At 34.5% G+C, this 21,486-nt stretch overlaps 1 protein-coding gene across 3 annotated transcripts in view; it reads left to right on the top strand.

Annotated features, from left to right (window-relative positions):
- The window catches only part of ROBO1 (roundabout guidance receptor 1), a 1,084,421-nt gene that overhangs the window by 755,818 nt on the left and 307,117 nt on the right, over nt 1-21,486 (top strand). For all 3 annotated transcript variants that reach the window (XM_069475042.1, XM_069475044.1, XM_069475043.1), the window contains one exon: nt 4,359-4,685. In XM_069475042.1, coding sequence (XP_069331143.1) covers nt 4,359-4,685 — 327 coding nt within the window. The remainder of the gene's footprint in view (nt 1-4,358; nt 4,686-21,486) is intronic.

The raw sequence follows: 21,486 nt of genomic DNA, 5'->3' as shown, positions 1-21,486 counted from the left end.
ACTAGGTTCCAGAACTCTGCCTTGATGTGCAAAACCCATCACATTATATCTTTTTAGCCCTTTCCTTTCCTTCCCTTTCCCTTTCCTTTTCCCTTCCTTTCCTTTCTTTCATAGAGACAGGGGTTTCACTATGTTGCCCAGGCTAGTCTTTAACTTCTGGCCTCAAGCAACCCTCCCACCTTAGTCTCCCAAAGCACTGTGATTGATTGCAGGCATGAGCCTCTGCACCCAGACTCCTTCAGCTATTTCTTCAGGCTCATACTTCCCCATCTGTGACATGCACCTTGTACACAGGCCATACTAACTAACCTGTAGGTCCCACAAGTGTGCTATATACTCTTATAGCTGTGCCTCTGGGTGAAATCATCTCCTTTTTTTTCTTTCTGACTCATTCTTCAAGGCCCATCTCGAGTTTCAAGTCTCTGGATGCCTTCTCTGACTTGCTCAGGCAGTCTTAGATGCCCTTTGTTTGTGTCCTCATAGCAACCTATGCATCCCTGTTTCCTATCTGAAATGGACCTTCACAAGTTCAAATAAAATTTGCTCTAATTAAATATGTATTACCTCAGCAGTTGAGACCCATTAGCATCTACCATTGATAATCATAGCCAAGGCAAAGGCCAATACTTATTAAAATACTTTCTTTTCTGAAGTTTTACAGCACTGACAATTGTGAATAATCTATAATCCACTCTAAATTTCACTTTACTTCAATGTAGCCTTAGAGAGTATGAGTTTCCAATTATTCCTGTGTTATTCTTATGTTGCTGATTTATTTCCCCCTCTTTTAGACCCTGTTTTCATTTAAAGAACTTATAGCATGTTGTATACCATGCACTAAACTCAAGCAACATTTCAGATTATAAAACTATTATTTAACGTTTCAGTTTAAAATTTTTCATTTCATCGTGGATATAAGCAAATAATAGATATTTTAGTTTCATCATTCACTTAGTCATTTCACCAAGAAAAAAAATATGAATTGAAGTAGTAACAATTTAGACAAAGATATAAATAAGCCCCATGCAGAGCTTACAGTCTCTGCAAGGTTGAATAGTATGCATATTGGTTACAATTGAAAAAATACATTTTTTAAAGTCTCTATAGAATGCATGATTCTTAAGCTTCATCTCATTCTGCTCAGTTAAGTCTTTCTTTTCAGCACTTAATTCATTTCTTTCATTTATCCAACACATATTTATTGAGTACTGTAACATACTCAGCACTCTGCCAGGCATAAGGTAAACAACCCTGAGCAAAATCAGACCCACAGATCTTGCAGAATAGTGGGAAAAACAGATAATATTCAAAGTATCAGATACATAGATTTATATTATAATTCTGATCGTTTTTTACCAAGGGTAGAAATATAGTACTATTTAGGTTTGTGAAAGTGGCATTTAATTTTCTTGTAAAGATCATTGAGAGCAGGGATTTGAAAGAAGAGTGTTGGCAAACTAGGATAAGATGATTTTGAGCCCAGGCCCTGTGGCAGGTACAGGCCACGTGGCAGGAGGAAGCGCAGGATGTTTATGGAACTAACGGAAGGCTGGGCTGCAGAGAGCAGAGAAAGGAGTGAAATAGGAAGAGTCTGGAGAACTACATCAGGGTATGAACATGCTGGCTCTTGTAAGTCTTAAAGGACTTTATCTTAAGAACAATGAGTTTATTTTAAGAGCCTCTGAAGTAGAGGAACACCCAGATTATTTCACAGCCTTCATCTTGTAACTGTTAATTTTTAAGCAGCTTTCCTAAATATTGGTGGAAAGGGATGGTAGTTGTACTTCAGGGTGGTAACTGGCTGTACAGATGAGGATAAGTAGATTAATGTAAAAAATTCTAGAGAGGAATTTTAAGAAGGACTAGGGGACAGAAAGGAAGACTATAAGGAAGACTTGTTTCTACTCTGCCTTATTCATTGAGACTGGAACACTAGATGAAAGCAAGGTTTGAGGCTCCATTCAGTGAAACCTTTGGTTATTGAATTTGAGAAATCTTTGAGAAATTTACATAGGTACTATCTGTATAGCAGTAATAAGATAGGAATATTAAAAAAATACAAAATATCATCCCTGTTTTTGAGACTCTATTTTCATTGGAAAAAGTTAGGTATAGACACAGAAAATATTTAAATGACATATACTCAGGGCCTCATTTATTAGTAATACATAAGGTCTAGAATGCAGCCCCTCACCCAATAGCCTTTTCCATTTAATATTTAACTATTTAAACTCTATTTAGCACTTTATCTTTGAAGTCTATTAAAATATTAACATAATTATGACTACTAATAAAGTTAGTAAAATCTCTGGGGAAAAGTATATATATTATCTTATTGTTTAGGAAGACATAAAAGTCTATATAAAGAACAGTTTCAGAAAACATTTGTTTTGGAATCCAAACAAGAGTAAGTTCCCCGGAATTTCTGGCATGGTGGCATCCATAGGGCCGTGAAAAGCCAAAGTGTGTGGGCTGTAAGGGTCCTCAGTCTGCTCTGAGGTCCACAGGGCCTGGGCAGTGCAGATGGTAGAGCCCTCCCAGAGAGGGAGGCGCTGACCCAGGGCGGCAGGTTTCTGGGAGCTGGAGTCAGGGTGCTTCTAGCTGTTCTGCCAAGCTCCCAGGGCTGCTGCTGCTGCACTGTGAGTTTGCATTTGATTCCTGCTGTGTGCATTTCTTATGTGTCAGGCATAATAATAAAGGATGGGGCAAACATCCTGAACTGAGGAAGGGAAGGTCTCTGACAGGGAACCTGAGACCTCACCTGCTCATGAGCCCATTATTCAACCTCACCTCTGGCTTCTGTACAACTAGTGGCTTGAACTAAATAAATGGTTTGCATCCCTGGCGTCATCACAAATCCCCTGAGGAGAGAAGGGGCAGGAGGGACTTTGGAAACAACACCCCATGTCTGGTACCCTTGAAGATTCTAGGTGGGGCCTGGGCAGTGGCATTTGTATTTAAGTTCTGCAGGTGATTCTAACATGGGGCAGGCTTGATTGAGAACCACTGCACTCAATGATTTGAATGATAGCTACTAGTTAGCATCTAAAATTGTTACATTGGTGGATATTTACACACAGTATCAGTGATCCTCACAGTAGTCCTGGCAGCTAGCCATCATTACGTCCTTTTTACTGTGTAACATCTGAGTCTTAGAAGGGGCTTCCCCAAATTCACACAACCTGTTCAGTGCTGCCGCTGACCAACTGCAGGGCCAGGTGCTTTCCTGATCTTTCCCAGGAGAGAAAATGATATCGAACCCAGTGAAAGTAACAAGCTCTGTAAGGGGCAAAGCTCCACGCAACTCTCAGGGCTTGTTCTTGTTTCTGTCAGTAGCCCTCAACCTACCCAGCAAGGAACTGCTTTTGTACATGCTGGACTCTGAATGCCCATTGCTGCTTACACTTCATTTTGAGCTGCAGTTAAGTATCTCAGGCAGAGACTGCCTTGTTTTCATGGCCTTGGTGTGGTCTTCTTTCCTTCTTCCATGTCTTTGCCCAGTGATCTGTGCTGTGTCCCTGAAGATGCTGCTCTGTGTGGTGCTGGAGCTTTGAGAAGCCTGAATTCTTTCCTACAGGGCAAACTCCAGGCCACCCTTTGTGACCCTGTATCACAGGATGGCAGAAGCCCTCCCTGTTTTCACCGCCACTCACTTCATCTGTAGTCTGGTGTAAAGCTTGAGGAAAAACATGAGTGAAGAAATTGGGGAGGGGGAAGTCTTCAGAGGGGGAATTGTTTATCTGAAGGGGAGAGCCTCATGGCACATTTTTTGAAGTGCTTTTGTCTTTATCATTCCATCTAGAGTCTCCCTGGTCCTCTGAGTATCCCCAAGATGTCAGAAAAACAATAGGAAAAAAAAAAAAAAAACACTAAAGAACAGTTTCATTACATATTTGAATGTAAATGTTCATCCATATATAGCATATGTTTTGTTAAAGTGTTGATTGATGTTAGTTAAAAGGGAGATTCCAGAAAGCCATGCCATTATTTGTAATACTCAGGAAGCTATGCAATAGTTCTCTAACACATTCCTTTGCAAAAACAGGCACATGCATGGCATAAACAGACAATGTAATAGGTTCTGCAAGCATTCATGGATAAGAGATTTGAAGAGCAGACAGGATTTGTACAGGCCATGTTTAAGCAAGAGAACTTTCTAAGTGGAGGGTCAAAAGGATGCAGGAATTGGAAGGCGTAATCAAGGTGGACACCAGAGGGATTAGTTTGTAAATAGGCCAGGAAGGGCAGGTCCATATTATGCAGTGTTTAAATAGTAGTGGTAAAGCCTGTGCTTTTGAAATAAGACTTTTAATTGTTTTCAAGTGATACATGAAGATGTATTGTCAATTCTTCTGCAGGCTCCCGTCTTCGTCAGGAAGATTTTCCACCTCGTATTGTTGAACACCCTTCAGACCTAATTGTCTCTAAAGGAGAACCTGCGACTTTGAACTGTAAAGCCGAAGGCCGCCCCACACCCACTATTGAATGGTACAAAGGGGGGGAGAGAGTGGAGACAGACAAAGATGACCCTCGCTCACACCGAATGTTGCTGCCGAGTGGATCTTTATTTTTCTTACGTATAGTACACGGACGGAAAAGTAGACCCGACGAAGGGGTCTACGTCTGTGTAGCGAGGAATTACCTTGGGGAGGCTGTGAGCCACAACGCATCGCTGGAGGTAGCTAGTAAGTAAAATGGGCTGTCTGTGTTTGGCCGGGGAAGTGACGGAGTGGGATCATTTGTCTTGATAATGGCAATAAAAAGTCGAATTTGTATCACAGGCTTTCCCTGACAACAATCTCTAGCTTTCATATGGGAATACAATCCACTATTTGAATTTTCTATATTTTTCATCCTAGCTGGTTATTCAAGTTAAATTGGGATTTATACAAAGTTGTTGAACTATTTGTCTTTTGATTTGGAGTTGGGTTTTGTTGCACATTTTCATTAACTGTGTTTTATTCCCTTCCTTAGTTGCTTTTAAATATATCAAATAGCCAGGTGCGATGGTGCCCACCTGTAGGCCCAGCTGTTGGGAAGGCTGAGGCAGGACTGCCTGAGCCCAATAGTTCTGGGTGACAGTGCTCTATGCCGATCTGGTGTCTGCACTAAATTGCCATCAGTATGGTGACCTTATGAAAGCCAAAGACCACCAAGTTGCCTAAAGTTAGGTACACTGGCCAAAGTTGGAAATGGAGCAGGTCAAAACCCCTCTGCTGCCCAGTAGTGGGATGGAACCTGTGAATAGCAACTAGATTCCATCCTGGGCAACATAGCCTTGTTTCATAAAAATATTTAAAAATATGTATATAAAATATAAAAATTTATCTGTAAATAAAATAGTGTGAGATATTTTTAAGTTGTCCTCATTAAGAGAAATACTTTCAACTGCTATTGTAAGGTATGATTTAAAATTCTTTCTGATTCTTAGAAATATTGTATACTTCTGTTAGAACTATATCCAGAGAAGTATATATATATATATATGTATGTATGCTGAAGTGTGTATATATATATTTTTATGAAGTGTATATATATATTTATATATATATATATGAAGTATATATATATTTCATACTTTGCTTTCTTGGCTACTGTGGTGCACTCCAGGAGGAAAACAGGTATATGTAATCCTCAAGTAGTTAATCGTTCCATTTATTTACACAAATACCAAATACAGCTCATTTGAAATTACCTAAAGAAAAAGTTATTGACTAATGATTAAATTGTTATATCTGTTACAGAGTCTGTATTTATTTGTATTTGAATACGAATTGGACTTCTTGTATTTTCTATCCACATTCAAGAGGTAGCCAAGAAGTTTCATTCCTTGAAAGAATCTTGCTGTATGACAGAAATTAAAAATTACATAGGAATGAAAGAGACATGAAATTTAGATCTAATTCACTTTATATATAATTATATATGAAACTATATGTATAACTCTGCATATATCTATATGTGATGTTTTTCCAAGATGATTGATATTTTAATATAATTTATGTCCAAAATTTTAATTAAATAATCAGTTTTCATAGTCTCCAAGATTAAATAGAACTTGAATATTTAGAACCATAAATAATTATAAAATTATAGATATGGAAAGGAACTTTGAGACAGATTATTCCTCTGTCTCTAAATATGTATGTAATACTCAAGTAATTGATGGTTCAGTTTATTTACACATTTTAGTAATGTGGAATCAGACCCAGGGAATTTAAATGATTTGATCACCCTCACAGAGTCATGCAGTATTTAAGTTGAGATAGAATGCCAAAAATGTATGATATGAGTATAAAATATAAGATAGAATAAAAATTAAAGTAACCATTCTAAACTATGTCAAAACTAACTATTCATATATTTTAAACATTTGCCTGAAATCTGAATTTATATTTCTCTATTCACTGTTAATTATTATAATGATGTCTCTTATTGGCTTGATTCTCAGTGAAGGTCTTAGAACTAAATCAGTGGTGTGTATGAAAGCTATTTTGTTTTTGTTTTGTTTTAAGCCAAACTTTAAATATAGCTGAAGCAAAAAAAAAAAAAAAATTAAATTTTCAATCCATTTATAGAAGAATGTACAGTCAGTCATCCCCCAGTATTCATGGGGGATTGGTTCTATGACCCCTGTGGATACCAAAATTCAGAGATGCTGAAGTACCTTATATAAAATGGCATTCATTGTATAAATATAAGCTACACATATTTTCCCAAATGCTTTAAATCATCTCTAGATTACTTATAATAGCTAATAAAATGTAAATCTATGTAAATAGTTGTTATACTGTATTGTTTAGGGAATAATGGCAAGGAAAAAAGTCTGTACATATTTAGTATAGACACTACCATCTATTTTTTCCCAATATTTTTAATCCACAATTGGTTGAATCCACAGATGTAAAACCGATAGATATGGAGGACCAACTGTATATTTTTATAAAGTTTTGATAAAGTCATCTTTCAAAGTTAGGATATTAGCACCTTTGTAAATTTGACACATTTATGTTTAAGAATACTCATTCCCTGTAGAGACAAAATTAAGTTAGCATTTGAAAACAAATTTAGAGAATCAAAAAATTATATAGATAACCTAGGCCAGCTCCTATTTTTGGTAGGTAAGAATCTGAAGACCAGAGGGGAAAAACAGAGTGATTATTTGTGCTCTGAAATTATAATTTCTTATAAATGAAGTATGCCCCAACTTTGATATTTAGAAATAGGGAAGATAATCTCTTGTTTTTGTGTTATTTCCTACTCTACATGCATTCTTATCATTGCCAGAATTTTTTTTTAAAAGCAGTTATAGACTTGAGTATGTCTAAAAGCTTGCCTTCTAGATCTTCTTTTTCAAAACACCTTTAGATTTACCCCAGATGATCAAGATACCTTAATGCACTGGGATTTAGAGAGCTGTCTTTGCTAATCTGGCTTTTGTGTTGATATTTTAAAGATATTATTAGTTTCCAGTTAAGTTCTCTTTCTTAGCTAGACATCCCATTACCTTGAGAGCAATTATGGGAAAAGCTTTCCAGTCTTAGTCATCAAATACACAATCATGGAATTGAAACCAGATATAAGATCATTATATCAATTTTACCAGCAAAATATTCAAATATAGATCCCTTTAATGCATGATTCATATATTTGAGCATGATGTACATCATTATGTTTCTAAAATGTTTTCAAGCTCCAAAGAAAAAAAAGAATATTATGATTTACTAAACAAAATTTAAAATAAATACTTCTAAAAATACTATAAATTAATATTCAGTGACAATTTATATCTGAAATCTATAGATATTAAACACATATCAAATGTAGTTTGATATTAATAAAGATAATTTGATAATAAAGATGCTTATTAGTGAAAATAATAATTATTTGAAATCCTGAAAAAAATTTGGATAGCATTTGCTTTAAATAATTTTTATACCAGTTTAATTGCAGTGATTAAAACATGCTTTTATTTGAATAAATTGTATGATTTGGACACAAAAGTTTATGGGAAAAAGTAAGTACTCTGCAGTTAACGAGGGTTTTGTGTGTTTAAAAAGTTTAGAAACTATAATTTAGTACACTTATGCTTCACTGCACTAATAATGAATATGTATTAATTCAATTTACTGCATTTCAATTATTTATTTTTGGTGATAGGTACTGGTCATTTACCATTTTTAAGAGGTTTGTGTCCTAAAGCCAAAACTAGCCTTTTGTATGTTACATAAATAAACAGGGTAGAGGTGAGGAGGAAACTTGGGCCATATTTGCTGTAAATTAAACATATAAAGTACGGTTATTGTTAGAGTTTTACTTTTTCCTGGAGAGTATTACTACTTTTTTTTTTTTTTTTTTTTTTTTTGGTAACGTTTCCTTAGTTTAGATACCAGGAGTTCAATAAGAACTACTCTTATTCACCCCAAGGCTCAGACACAGGAAGACAAAGATTGCATCTAGTTTCTTAGTGAAACTGTAGCCCCAAGTAACAGCATTAACCAAAGTGTCATGGGGCAACACAATGTAGTTGTTGGTAATGCTTTATAAACATTTATCTGTGTTTTATTTGCCTTGAAACCAAGTTTTACAGCTGTAACAACAACTGTATTTCTTGGTTCCTAACAATTGTCAATCTCTCAAACATTGGGAAAAAAATGACATGGAATGCCATTTAAAAACCTTTATTTCTGTATAGAAATGATGATATTCTTGTCTATTATACCACTGATATTTATTTAAATTGAAATGATTGTATTTATTGGTTATCTTTAGGAGTATTTATTTTCATTTTTTTATATATCCCAGTTATAACAGGGGTGGACCTTAGTACAGATGTTAGCAGACCTTTTAGTGCTGTCCCTTGCCATGCTCTCAAAAACACAGTTTTCATGTGGTTAAACTTACCTCACATGATTATAAAGTCTAAAAACTGGAATGCTAAGAAATATATAGCACTCCTTATTTCTATTTCCATCTGGAATTTTTTCAAGTTTGTATTTGTAAAAGAAAATAATTTTTAATCATAGATGTGTTTTTAAAATTTATTTTTCAACTATTAGTTTTGTCTGCAAACCAAGAATGAGTCTTTATGGGGATATTAAATTATATAATCTAGAAGACATTGCTGTTTCTAAGACTTAACGAAAACTCACTATTTGTCTAATGCACTTTCAAACCTAGCTTTCTTTTTTTTTTTTTTTTTTTTTTTTTGAGACAGAGTCTTACTTTGTTGCCTGGGCTAGAGTGAGTGCCATGGCATCAGCCTAGCTCACAGCAACCTCAAACTCCTGGGCTTAAGCAATCCTACTGCCTCAGCCTCTCGAGTAGCTGGGACTACAGGCATGCGCCACCATGCCCGGCTAATTTTTTTTTTCCTATATATATTTTAGTTGACCAGATAATTTCTTTCTATTTTTTAGTAGAGACAGGGTCTTGCTCTTGCTCAGGCTGGTCTCGAACTCCTGACCTCGAGCAATCCACCAGCCTCGGCCTCCCAGAGTGCTAAGATTACAGGCGTGAACCACCATGCCCGGCCCAAACCTAGCTTTCTTAAAAGGTCTTGCAAGCAGTATTTTCCTGCTTATTTTGGATTAGATTTATTTGAAAGTCTATAAAATATTTAGGGAAATATTTTATGAGTCTATGTTCCTATACCCAATATCATTGATTATTAAATTTAGAACTCCATGTTATGCCTAGCACAAATTGATAGCATAGTTCTTTGACACAACTTATATTTAATAAGTAATTTATCTTGGGTAATTACATTGAATTTTAAGGAAAATTAACTTGAAGGTTGACCCGCATGCTTTCCATTGTAGAACATGGCTCTCTACATCATTTGCTAAGTAGTATACAGTCAGCATATGACTATTTGTTTCTTATTTATGCTGTTTTCTCCTGAGGAAGAGAAATTCCCTTCAGAATAGGCAGACATCTGCTGACTATCTTAGGAGCAAAACCATATAACTATTGTATCTTTCCTTAAGAAAAAGATCATATTTTTAATTAATCAGAGATTAAGTCTTTTTAGTTTTTTTTTTTTTTTTTAAACTGGGATGCTTTTTGGTAGTTATTTGAAGTAAAATGTTTTCATTTTGAAGGAATATTTTCCCACTGCTTTTACACATTATGATCTTTTGTTATTAAATGATGCCACTTAAATAGATGTAGAATTTGAATTTTACAATATTCCTTATTTGCGTAAAATAAGAAAGTCAATTGACAATATATGCTGAGTAGCCACATGTTTACCTACATACAATAGAATGTATTTCCAAAATCTAGCATATAGAAAATGGAAAGATTACTCCTGGGCAGAAAATTGTTTAGATAAGGTGGAACTAGAATATGCCATTGTATTTTAAAAAAAGATTGATTTAGAGAGAGAGAGAGACAGAGACAGAGACAGAGAGAGAATTGTCAGGAAGAATCAGAGAAGAGAAGATTTGTTCAATATCACACAACAGATTAGTGATTGAGTAAATACTGGAATTTGAGTGCTCCCCATTTTGAGCTTGGAATAGATGAATAATCCCTGAGTTCTATGATGTCAGCTCCAAAGCTTAGAATTAACTTTTTGATGAAACTGCATGGTCTTTGGTGAGGCAGCAAAGCCATATACAGATATGTATGGGTATGTGTATTCCCTGATAGACTTTTTCTCTTTGAAATTGAACTAGCTTTATACTGTACCTTTAAACATATTCCTTGTTTCCTTTACTTTTATCTTTAAAAATACTTGCTATTTTAAAATACTTTGACCAGATTCTAAAACATTTTTATAAGTTACATCTTATTTTTCTTTTCAGTGTTCAAAAAAAGACTGTTAAGGTGTCATTTAGTTTAATGGCTTTAAAATATCTTTTTTTTTTTTTTTTTTTTTGAGACAGAGTCTCTCTGTCACTTGGGTTAGAGTGCCGTGGCGTCAGCCTAGCTCACAGCAACCTCAAACTCCTGGGCTCAAGTGATCCTCCTTCCTCAGCCTCTCAAGTAGCTGAGACTACAGGTGTGCACCACCACACCCGGCTAATTTTTTCTATTTTTAGTAGAGACAGGATTTCATCTTGCTCAGGCTGGTCTGGAACACCAGACCTCAATTGATCCTCCGGCCTCAGCCTCCCAGAGTGCTAGGATTATAGATGTGAGTCAGTGCACCTAGCCTGATTTTAAAATATCTTTTCACTTCCTTGTACACGTACATTTTAAAATGTACTGGCTCTTTGTTGCAAAATTGGTTTACGATTAAATGAAATAATGCATGTAAAGTATGTAGCACAGTGACTGACACATAGTCTAAATAGTTGTTGCTGCTGTTTTCAAAGTCTAAATTGTTGTTGCTGTTGTTTTCAACTACTTTTTGAAAGATTACTTATATAAAACCTCTTATCTGAAGGGGATCTAGACACTTCTGACTTCAAAAATTGGGTCAGTTCTTACTCCATTTTTGTGTTGCCTTGATCTTCTAGTCACCTGATCTTACTCCATTTTGAATTTGAAGATAAGTTTGCTGAGATACTAAAATTTAAATAAAATACTTCAGTAATTAATTTTCCTTAAATGAATTTCGGATTAAAGAGTGTGTTGAATATACTAAATTCCATCTGGAATTAAAGTTGATGGTATGAGACATTCATTTACCCTTATTTTTGGATTCTCATTGATGATGTAAGACATGCAAATAGTATTGGATCAAGTTATTTTTCTTTCAGGGACAACTGAGCAAATTCATTTTTATAACTTTTACAGTTAAAATAATATCCAAATTTATATATTTGCTTATTTTAAGTGAAGACGCAATATTGTTACGTTCTATAACATGATTATATTTATAAAGGACTTGAGTTTTTACTATCTATCAGAATGTATTCTTTTGTTGCTGCGTTTCATAACAATATTTTTGGATTTTTATTGAGTTTATGTTAGTTATTTTATCATATATAATGACTGAGAAATAGAAATTGAAAAATCAGGGGAGAATCATGAAATCTCAATGATATCAGTAAGTAGTAAGTCCATGAGACCACTGTTTGCATCCAACCGTTAGGTTTACATTAATATCATAAGTCAAGTATACACACATTATCTGTTCAAGTAAATATAGTGTCTTCTGTAATTTCTGGAGAAAATAAGAGCAGCATTCTTTGGATATTACGTTAAGAGAAAAGGTAGTTGTCATTTTCTTTTGAAAGTACATAAAAATTATCTTTCCTATTTTTGAGTTTTTCTTGCAAAAAGTAGTTAATGTGAAATATCACAGTAAAATCCTATATTCCAAATCCATCTGAGAGATATCAATAGCAATGGGCATAAAGAGAAGTTTGTGTTTCAATGGGTATTTCAACAGAAAAGGACAGAATTTGCTGAACATGTCAATATGAGTGTTAGAGATTGCTGTGTCATAGAATGTACTATTCATTCTGGCAATAAATAACCATCTGTTTATATTCTATCTTAAAACTACTCTTAGTTAAACAATTAGATTATAGCCTTAAATATGTGTTCAGTTGCCTTCTTAGGCAAAGTTTTATTTTTGTCTTCATCTCACATAGTTGTATATTAATCTTTAGCTAATTTCTAGAAAGATCTTAGAGTGTGGACAGTTTATGCATTTTCTTTCCTTTACTTTCAATCACTGGTTAAAGACAATGATTAATAAGCTTAACAAGATCATTTCTATAAATAAATTCTAAAATTATAATGTATATACTGAATACAGAGGTAATATATATTTATTATAGAACACTTTTAAATACATAAACGCTACCCAGAGGTAACTACTGTTGAAATTTTGGTGTATACCTAATGGGTACGATGTATACTAACTGGATGAAGAGCACACTTATAGCTTTGACTCAAATTGCACAAAAGCAAATTATGTAACCAAACCATGCATACCTCTGTAAAATTCTGAAAAAGGAAATTTTGATGTATATCTTTCTAGTCTTGTTTTCTAATATATTATGAACAGAATGATCCTATAAGCAGATATTTTCTATGGAAAACTATTTACTATTCAATTAATATTGGATCTTTTCTTAGATGGCCACAAAAGGCACTGGATATGTTGGAATACACAGTCAGCTAGCTATGTCATAAAGTCTAAATGGAAAAGTTTAGCCCTCTAGATTGGATGCTACAAAACAGCTGCTATCTGCTGAGTATTACTGGATACACTATCCCGGAACACATTCAATCCAGTAATCTAAGGGGTTAAAGGTGACATATTCCATTACCAGTCTCATGAGCCACTCCTTTTATTTTTTTCAAAAAGTACATGATACTCATACATGCTGAAAAGTATTCAGATGATTATTTCAACACTAGTTAATACTTACATATACAGCCCCTTGAGGCTTCCAGAAAATCAATTCACTATTTGGTTATTTATGAGAAATTCTTGGCAGTGTCTCCTTGTATCAAAGTGACTATAATCAACTATAAGTTAGGGTATACTTTGAAATAATAGTACTGTCTTTAAAATGAAAAGGTGGACCTGGTTATCTCTGAAATCTTATCAACAGATCACACCTCCTTTTAATCCTTCTTATTTATTTATGATGAATTTTTCTCACATGCACAAACTTGAGAATCATTTGTATTTGTTTCAGTGACAAGTTTATTTAATATAAACACACTTAAACCTCCTTAGTATAATTCATTTAAATTAACACAATGTAAGTTAACTGAAGCTGTCATTACTTATCAATTTAAACTTTTAAAAGCCATACTCGCTTTACCATAAATTTTCAGGTTGGAATAAAGTACTATTGAATGTAAATTTCTTCTGTCTCTTTGTTTCACAATATGGATATTAACAATGCTTTTAAAAAGTCAGAAATTATGTAAAAATATGGAGAATACCAAAATATAGTTTATTAAAAAATATAGTATGAGAATTAGTTTTTCCTAACTCATTCTTTCCAGGCATTCTATCTCTAGCTGTTCAGTGGTTAGCAAAAACGATATGATTCTTGCCTTAGTGAAAATTATAGGATGGTTGGGGGAGGGGAGAAGGAAACAGAAAATGAGCAACTAACCATACAAATAAATAACCTTATGCTTAATTGTGTCAAGTGCCAGGAAGGAATGGGATCAGAGCTGAGAGCTAAATGACAGGTGGATATTACCAAGATGTAGAGTAAAAGGAAAAGCATTTCAGGCTGAAAGAACAGTACATCTAAAAGACCATGAAAATATTATAGACTTGAGTATATTTGAGGAAATGAAAGATGGTCAGTATGGCATATGAATAAAGGAGATGGCCAGAGAGGGGGGCTAGATAGTGCAAAGTCCTTTAACCGAGTTAAGGATGTTGAATTGTATCTTCAGTGTTGTGATAGTAGAGCTGACATGATCTGATTTAAATTTTACAACACCACCATGTAATAACTGAGTGTCACATGTGTAGAGAATGAGTTGCATAATAATTGTAGGAGATCAGTTAACGGGCTATTGCAGGATTCCAGGCAAGAAACGATAGTCGGAAGCTGGTAGTAGTAGCGGAAATGAAGAAAAAAGGGAAGATTAGATTTGAGAACCAAAAATTTGGCTTAATTTTGGAGGGTGAGTCAGAAGTTGAGATTTCGCAAAAGATGCAATTGATGACAAGGTCAAAGTCAAATCTATGACTATACAAGTGGAACTGAGGGTTTGGATTAAGATTTGAGTTTGAATTGGGATTTGTGACCTTCGAATGGCTTCCAGTGGTTCAGTATGATCTATCCTATCGCGGCCCCAAGAAATTCCACTTTCTGTTGTTCTCTAACCTGGAATGTGCTTCTCTTCCTATTGCACTGGTCACTCCCTTACAGTCAACTCAAGGGTCCTCTCCTCTGGGACCATCCTGTGACCAGTGTGCCTATATCCCATGTCCCTGTTGTCTTGCTGGGTTCAGCCCCTTGCTGCCTGTGCTCACCTGGCACCCAGCAAACTGCCTCAAATTACAACATTCATCTTTCCATGCCAGGTGCCTCGCACACCATTCGTGGTACATTGCAAATGAAGTGATCTAGCATGGAACTCAGAAATGTTTCATCTCATGTGTAAGGAACGTCATAAGCCATTAGAACGCCACTTCAAGGAGCAGTCTTACCTACTTTTTTCATTGACTTCCCAACCAACTTCTTTGTAAAGTTAAGCTGTTCACATGATCTCAAACACTCCTTTGAAAGCACAGTATTCAGAATGCAGTCATCAACTATTTCCCTGGGAGGTTTTTTTATTTTTTTTTATTTTTTCCTTCTTTCAAGCTTCTGGAATATTTAAGTGTCACATCTGGGGATAACATTACTCAGGGAATTTAGTTAAGTTCCCCTAGTAGAAAAAGCCAATTATTTTTGGCTTCTTTGTCATTTTCTGAATTATTTTTAGGCTCTAATAAATGTGGAGCTCTCTCTCTTAAGTGTAGTAACCCCCTCTGGGCAACATCAACCTGTGTTTAACCCTAATGGCTAGCTAATAGAAAATAAAGAGTATTAAACTCTTCCTAACTGATAAGGACATAATTTCTATGTTGACAATGCCTGAAGGGTCTTCTTAGGGCTGCTTGAGACACTTTACATATGCAAAACAGGACCTAGCAAACTTTACTTTCTCTTTCTGGATAGGTGATAAAATACATACAGTGATTATTCTGTAAAGCAGTATTTTTGCCCTCTTGTGCTTTGCCAGTAATCTATTATATGTAAAGCTATTATTATAGTCAGAAACATTTATATTTAATGAAGCAAACTTGATGAGAAGTCAAAGAGAAATTCCAGCATAGTAATGCTTTAAATTACTTATTACAATCTTAAGGTATGGTTTGTGGTGGATGAAATAAAAACTAAAAAACCAAAACCAAAACCAAGTAAACAAAAACTTAAGATATATAAAGTCAATGGAAAGCTAGATGATGCAATAACGAGGCAGATAGGGACAAGAAATAGAAGAAGCCCATATGGCTGGTAATGTGTCCAGTAGTGCACAGGAGGCAAACTCAGGTGTGGGAAAGTTTTGGTCCACGGCAGGCAGCGAGTGAAGCCTTGCTACTCAAAGTATGATCCACGGACCAGCAGCATTGGCATTACTTGGAAGCATATTAGAAATGCGGAATGTCGGGTCTCGTTCTGGATCAATTGAATCAGATCCTGTATTTTAATAATATTCCAACGTTATTGGAATTATGCAACTTCATATGCAAATTCAAGTTTGAGAAGCACTGGTGTCAGCTTTAACAGGGCATTGAGGAAAGTTTTGAGGAAAGTCATAAGCAAAGTTTGAGGAAAGTCAATCTGGAGTCTTAAACTGGGATGCATAGACCCCGGCTCTTCCTGTAGAGCTTAATCTGCCCTTTGGACATGCGAAGACAACATGCTTGATTTTTTTAAGAGAAGCAGATAAAACATGACTGTAGGTGAATTATCCTGGGTTTCTAAAGTAGTGAGGAGTTGAAGGGAGTGTGAGGTGGGACATGTAAGAGACTGGTAAAGACAGCAACAGAGGGGCAGATGTGGAGAGAGATACACACAGAAAAGCACAAGAGGGACATAAGAGGAAGACATTAAGAGTAGCAGAGAGAGACACAGGAAGAGAAAAATAGAACAAGCAAAAAGAGAGAGTAAGACACAGACATCAGAAAGGGCAGGTGGTGGCATGCTGATAGGGTAGGAATTAAGCTTGGAAGAGTGGAAAAATATATTTGCCTGGATGGAGAAAGAAAAAAAAATTTTTTTTCTATATATGAGTACTTATAAATAAACTTGGGATATTTACAGCTAGTGGGATGATAAGCAGAGGATAGGGTACTCAAACCTTTATTAACATCCATCCGTACCACTGTTTATCACAGAAAGTAATACATGAGAAGTATCTTAGGTGTTTTTGAGTAAATTCATGAAAGCCTATGTTTACTTAACATGATCCAAAAGTGAAATGCTAGCTAGATCTTTAAATTTACCTTGCATTTACTAGAATGAAAACTGTAGAAAAAGCAGGTTTTATTAATAAGCATGGAACCATTCTGGAAGGGTCATTTGGAAGTCATTTAATCTATCCCTCTGACTTTTAGTTTAAATTGTCTGAAGATAATTTGTTGTAGTAAAAGATGTTCAGAGCAAAAGATTATCCAGCCTCCATCGTCAATGTAACTTATGTGTATCAGCATATGTTAACACAAAGTTATTACTTTAATTTACTTAAATCCTATGCTACAATCTAATTCTTTCATTTTACATGCTAAGTGATAACAGAGAAAAGGTATATTTTATATAGCAGCTCATATGTTTGAAGATCATTACTAAGTGGGATCTAATTTTTAATAAAGTATATCTGATTTTAATTTAAGTTTTTGAGTGCAATAAGACAGTTTTTAATCTCAGTCTCTTAGTGTCTAAAGTGGAAATTGTAGCTTTAGTCACATTTTAAGTTGTGTCATATTTAACCTAAGGTTTAAATTGAAGTTTTAATAGCTCATATGACATTTTCCACTTGTCAGGAGAAATAAAGGTTTATGATCAAGTTATTTAGTATGCCTGGATGAGGGCATTTTAAATCATATCCAGTAAATGATGGAGCAAATTTAGAATAAAAGCCAGAAAGTTAAGAAGAAAATGGCAAAAGATAGTACCTCAACAAAAGGACTTATATAGCTTCAACCTCTCCCTCTCCATTACTCTGTATGTCCTACCAGGTAATACTGTATTGTAGCTAGATTTAGTCACATTAAGTTATTCTTCTATCTGATTCTTATCTTAGACACTAGAAAAATGGAATAGGAGCCACCATTTTATGTAGAAGGACATTTAGAGCATTTTGATCATGTAACTTAGCACTTGTCATAGCTTACCCCCCAGGTGTTCTCAAGTAGAAATGTAGTACAGTTTGCAATTGTATTGAATCTTCCTTAAAGGAATTCTTGGAAAATGGGATTTTCCTTTGAGATCACCTCTGGAAAGAAAGAAGTGAGGAGCCAAAATCCGATGGGAGAGGAGAGATATTTACTTGACTAGTGAATTGAGAACTTGTGGACAATTGCCTTTCTCTTCTCTCCTTTTTTTTGCTTAAATAACCCAAAACAAGTTTAAAATTCCATGTTCAGACTCTGTGACATTGGTAAACAATACAGTCAATTCCTTAACATTTTTCTTCTCTTTTTCTTCTTTTCTTATTAATAAAGCAATTACCACTTAGGTCTCTGTATTGTCTTACATGTAATGTGTCTTTCTGGACCATGTGGTTATAATTCTTAAAGCCTCCCCCAGAGTTTTATTCATGAACCTTAGGTCAAGATTTCTTATGATCTATTCTAAGAGTTTTGTTTTAACACAATGGGTTCTTTTAACCCTATACAATGGCTTTTATCTATAGAGGACATTGTAAAAATTCTTCATGCTTAAATAAATTAATTCTGTCATTAAGTTAAAACAATTTTTGTTTCTAACTAACTCAATAAATACTCATTTAGCATAGCTCCATGACCTTGCTGAAATTATTTAGCCTTTCTATATTTTAGTTCTCTCACCTGTAAAATGGGGATATTCTACTTAACTTATGGAGGTTTGGCAAGGATTAAATAAGTTGATGCATATAAAGGGCTTTGAGCTGTGCCTGGCCAGTCAGCAATCACTATAAATAAGTAGTAGCTATTGTACCATCTGCTATTTACTGTGCTAGGCACATTATAAAGTTGATTCCTTCCATGTATATGGTCTCCAAGAATGTATCTTTTCATTGCAGAAAGGCAAATGCTGAAAAACTAATCCCATTTAAAATAATCTTTCTGTTGCCTGGCTCAGTCATTTTCTCAATTACAAGTTGATATAAAATCGACATAAATATTTGTGAAAAGATATGTATTCTTAACATATCAGTACATGGTTTGTCTTTTATGACAAATATATTTTTGATGGTCTGTAAGGCTGTTGTTACTGGTATGGCTAGCATTTATATGTTTCATTGTAGCCTTTCTCAAAATATGTTCCAATGAATTATTTCTTTGGACTGTTAAAAAATAATTTGGAAAATACATCTTTAAACAAATCTTTAAAAATCTATTTTCTGTAAAACTTTAGGATCTTTATAATATCAACAAATCATAAACATAAGTAAAGAATTTCAATTATTGTGATTCCCACCCTTATATGAACTGCAGAAATATTTTGTATGAATAGTCTGACAGAATTTTAGATAAACATTAATATTTTATACTTTGTGGGAGAAAATACAGTTTCAGAAGTGCCTGTGTTTCTTAGAGTTGAGTCTGTGTTTATCTCCATGGTTTCTTTGTTTCAAGACCGTAAGAGTAAGAATAGAATATACTATTTCTGTTTCCATTTTGTCTTCCAGGGATGTTTTCTTCTCCATTAGCATTTTGAAGCCCATAACAGGGATCCATTCAAGATTCCAGACATAAGCAATTCAAATATGATGCTTTACCAAAACTTTGCAAAGAGATACTTAGTACCACGTGTGGCCTTACCCTTCTTTCTCACTAATATACTGTTACTCTTCATAGCCTTGATCTTAGCTTTCTAAACTTTGCCTTTTTTAATGGATATCATTTACCTCTTGCAAGCAATTGACATGGTTGACCTTCTTTGTGAAATATTCTCTTTCCATAATTTCATGGCAACCAGTCAGGATTGCATCCTACTTCATGTAACCAAATCACGACATTTAAGTAAATAGGTTTAAATTTGATGCTGGAGATGGGCCATAGAGAGCATAAGTATAGTGTTGCTGTATGATTTTCCTCTTGTTTATCTGGCTTAGTCTTTCTTAGCCTATAGCTAAAATATTCAAGTTTCTCAAAGACATGCTGTGGGCCCTTTTCTCTTTCTTGCTGTGTGTTCCTCCCTGGATGACCACACCTACCTCCTTACATCCACCTACTAAGATTCTCTTGATTCACTCTCTGTTCTCTTCTCTCTGCCCTGGACTACTTAGCTCTATTTAGAGGTCCTGGTGATACCTCCAGCTCAAATTTCCAAAATGAGACTTACCATCTTCCTTCTCATCCCTGCCTTTCCTCTATTGTTTCCTAACTATGAAAATTATACCCCTACCCATCTATCCCTCTAACCCAGAAACCTGAGATTGTTTCTTCCCTCTTGTTTTCCATATCAATTGAGCATCAGCTGTTGCCCACGTTTTTTGCTAAATGGTTTTAGAATCATTCTACTTGTCTTCATCCCCTTTGCAATTCTCTTTATTAGAATCACCATCATTTCTCACCTTGATAACTGTAATGCTCCTTTACAAATAAAAATCTCATCGTTCTTTCTAGATTGCCCATTCAGAGACTCTCAATGGCTTCTAAAGTCTTAATTATTTAAAATGACTTGCAAAGATTTGAGTGACCCTGGCATTGTGGCATTGTGGCCACCCCCATCCCTTTGATCTGGAAACAAAAAAACCTACTTATTGCTTCAGAGCTCAATAGATACATCACTTCCTCTAAAGCTCTTTTTCTACATGTTGCCACTCTTCCCCACGCGCAAGTCAATGTTAACCGTACTCATATCACCCCTATTCCTTTATCACAGTAAGTAGCTCCTGTGTGGTAATTAAATCTTGTCTATATTTCCCACTTAATTCTAAGCACTGGGTTTACCTTCAAGTATCTAGAAGATGTATTATTACTGAATCTTTGTTAGTAAAAAATTCTATGCAATGATCCCCTTAAACCAACAACAATGAAAAAAAAGTGTTTTTCTTTCTATTTGATTGCTAATATATAGTTTACATTTTGTTTCTCAGTAGAAATGAGAGATTGCACACAAATTTGTGTACGTGCTCTGCCTTACGCCTCATTTTTTTCCCATTTAGAAACAAATAATTTTTTTCCTGGAATCAACTCTAATTAGAAGTCAGATCTATGATTGTACAACTCAGCTAAACTTTTTCAAAAGAGTTTCAAGTACAGCATTAATTTATTTAACATATATTCTGGTCATTAGCTCAGATTATAAAATTTAAAATACATTTTGTAGGATGAAATTGTTTTTTAGAATTTATACTAAATAGCAGATACTATGCATAGGTATTTAAAAAGAAATGTGTATTGATGTACATCAATAGAAATAAGAATCATTTTTCTCCCTTACGTTGTTAACCTACTTGTGCAGAAAAAAACTTGTGTAAAAGTTTATCTCTATGTTTGCTTTAATAATCTAACATGTACTGGTTGAACATAAACTAAAATGCATGACAACATAGAACCTTGAAAAAATTTAGAATTCAGATTTTTCTCATAATATTAATTTTAAAAATTAATAGATAAAAACAATTGCTACTTTATTTTTAATAAAAAAATCTTAATATAAATATTTGAAATATAAGTATTTTCATGTAAATATAAAATAATTTAAGTATATGAAATATTTTAAATATTTAAACATTTTTGAAGCACTCTTTCTGCTTTTGCTTAAGAAACAAAATCCAGAAAATAGAATGTCATAGTCCTTGGCATCGGTGCCTACTTCTTTTAACTGGCTCAGTTGTGCT

Source organism: Eulemur rufifrons, chromosome 7 (genome assembly GCF_041146395.1).
Source record: "Eulemur rufifrons isolate Redbay chromosome 7, OSU_ERuf_1, whole genome shotgun sequence".
NCBI lineage: Eukaryota > Metazoa > Chordata > Mammalia > Primates > Lemuridae > Eulemur > Eulemur rufifrons.
This window is presented reverse-complemented; position numbering and strand designations above follow the sequence as displayed.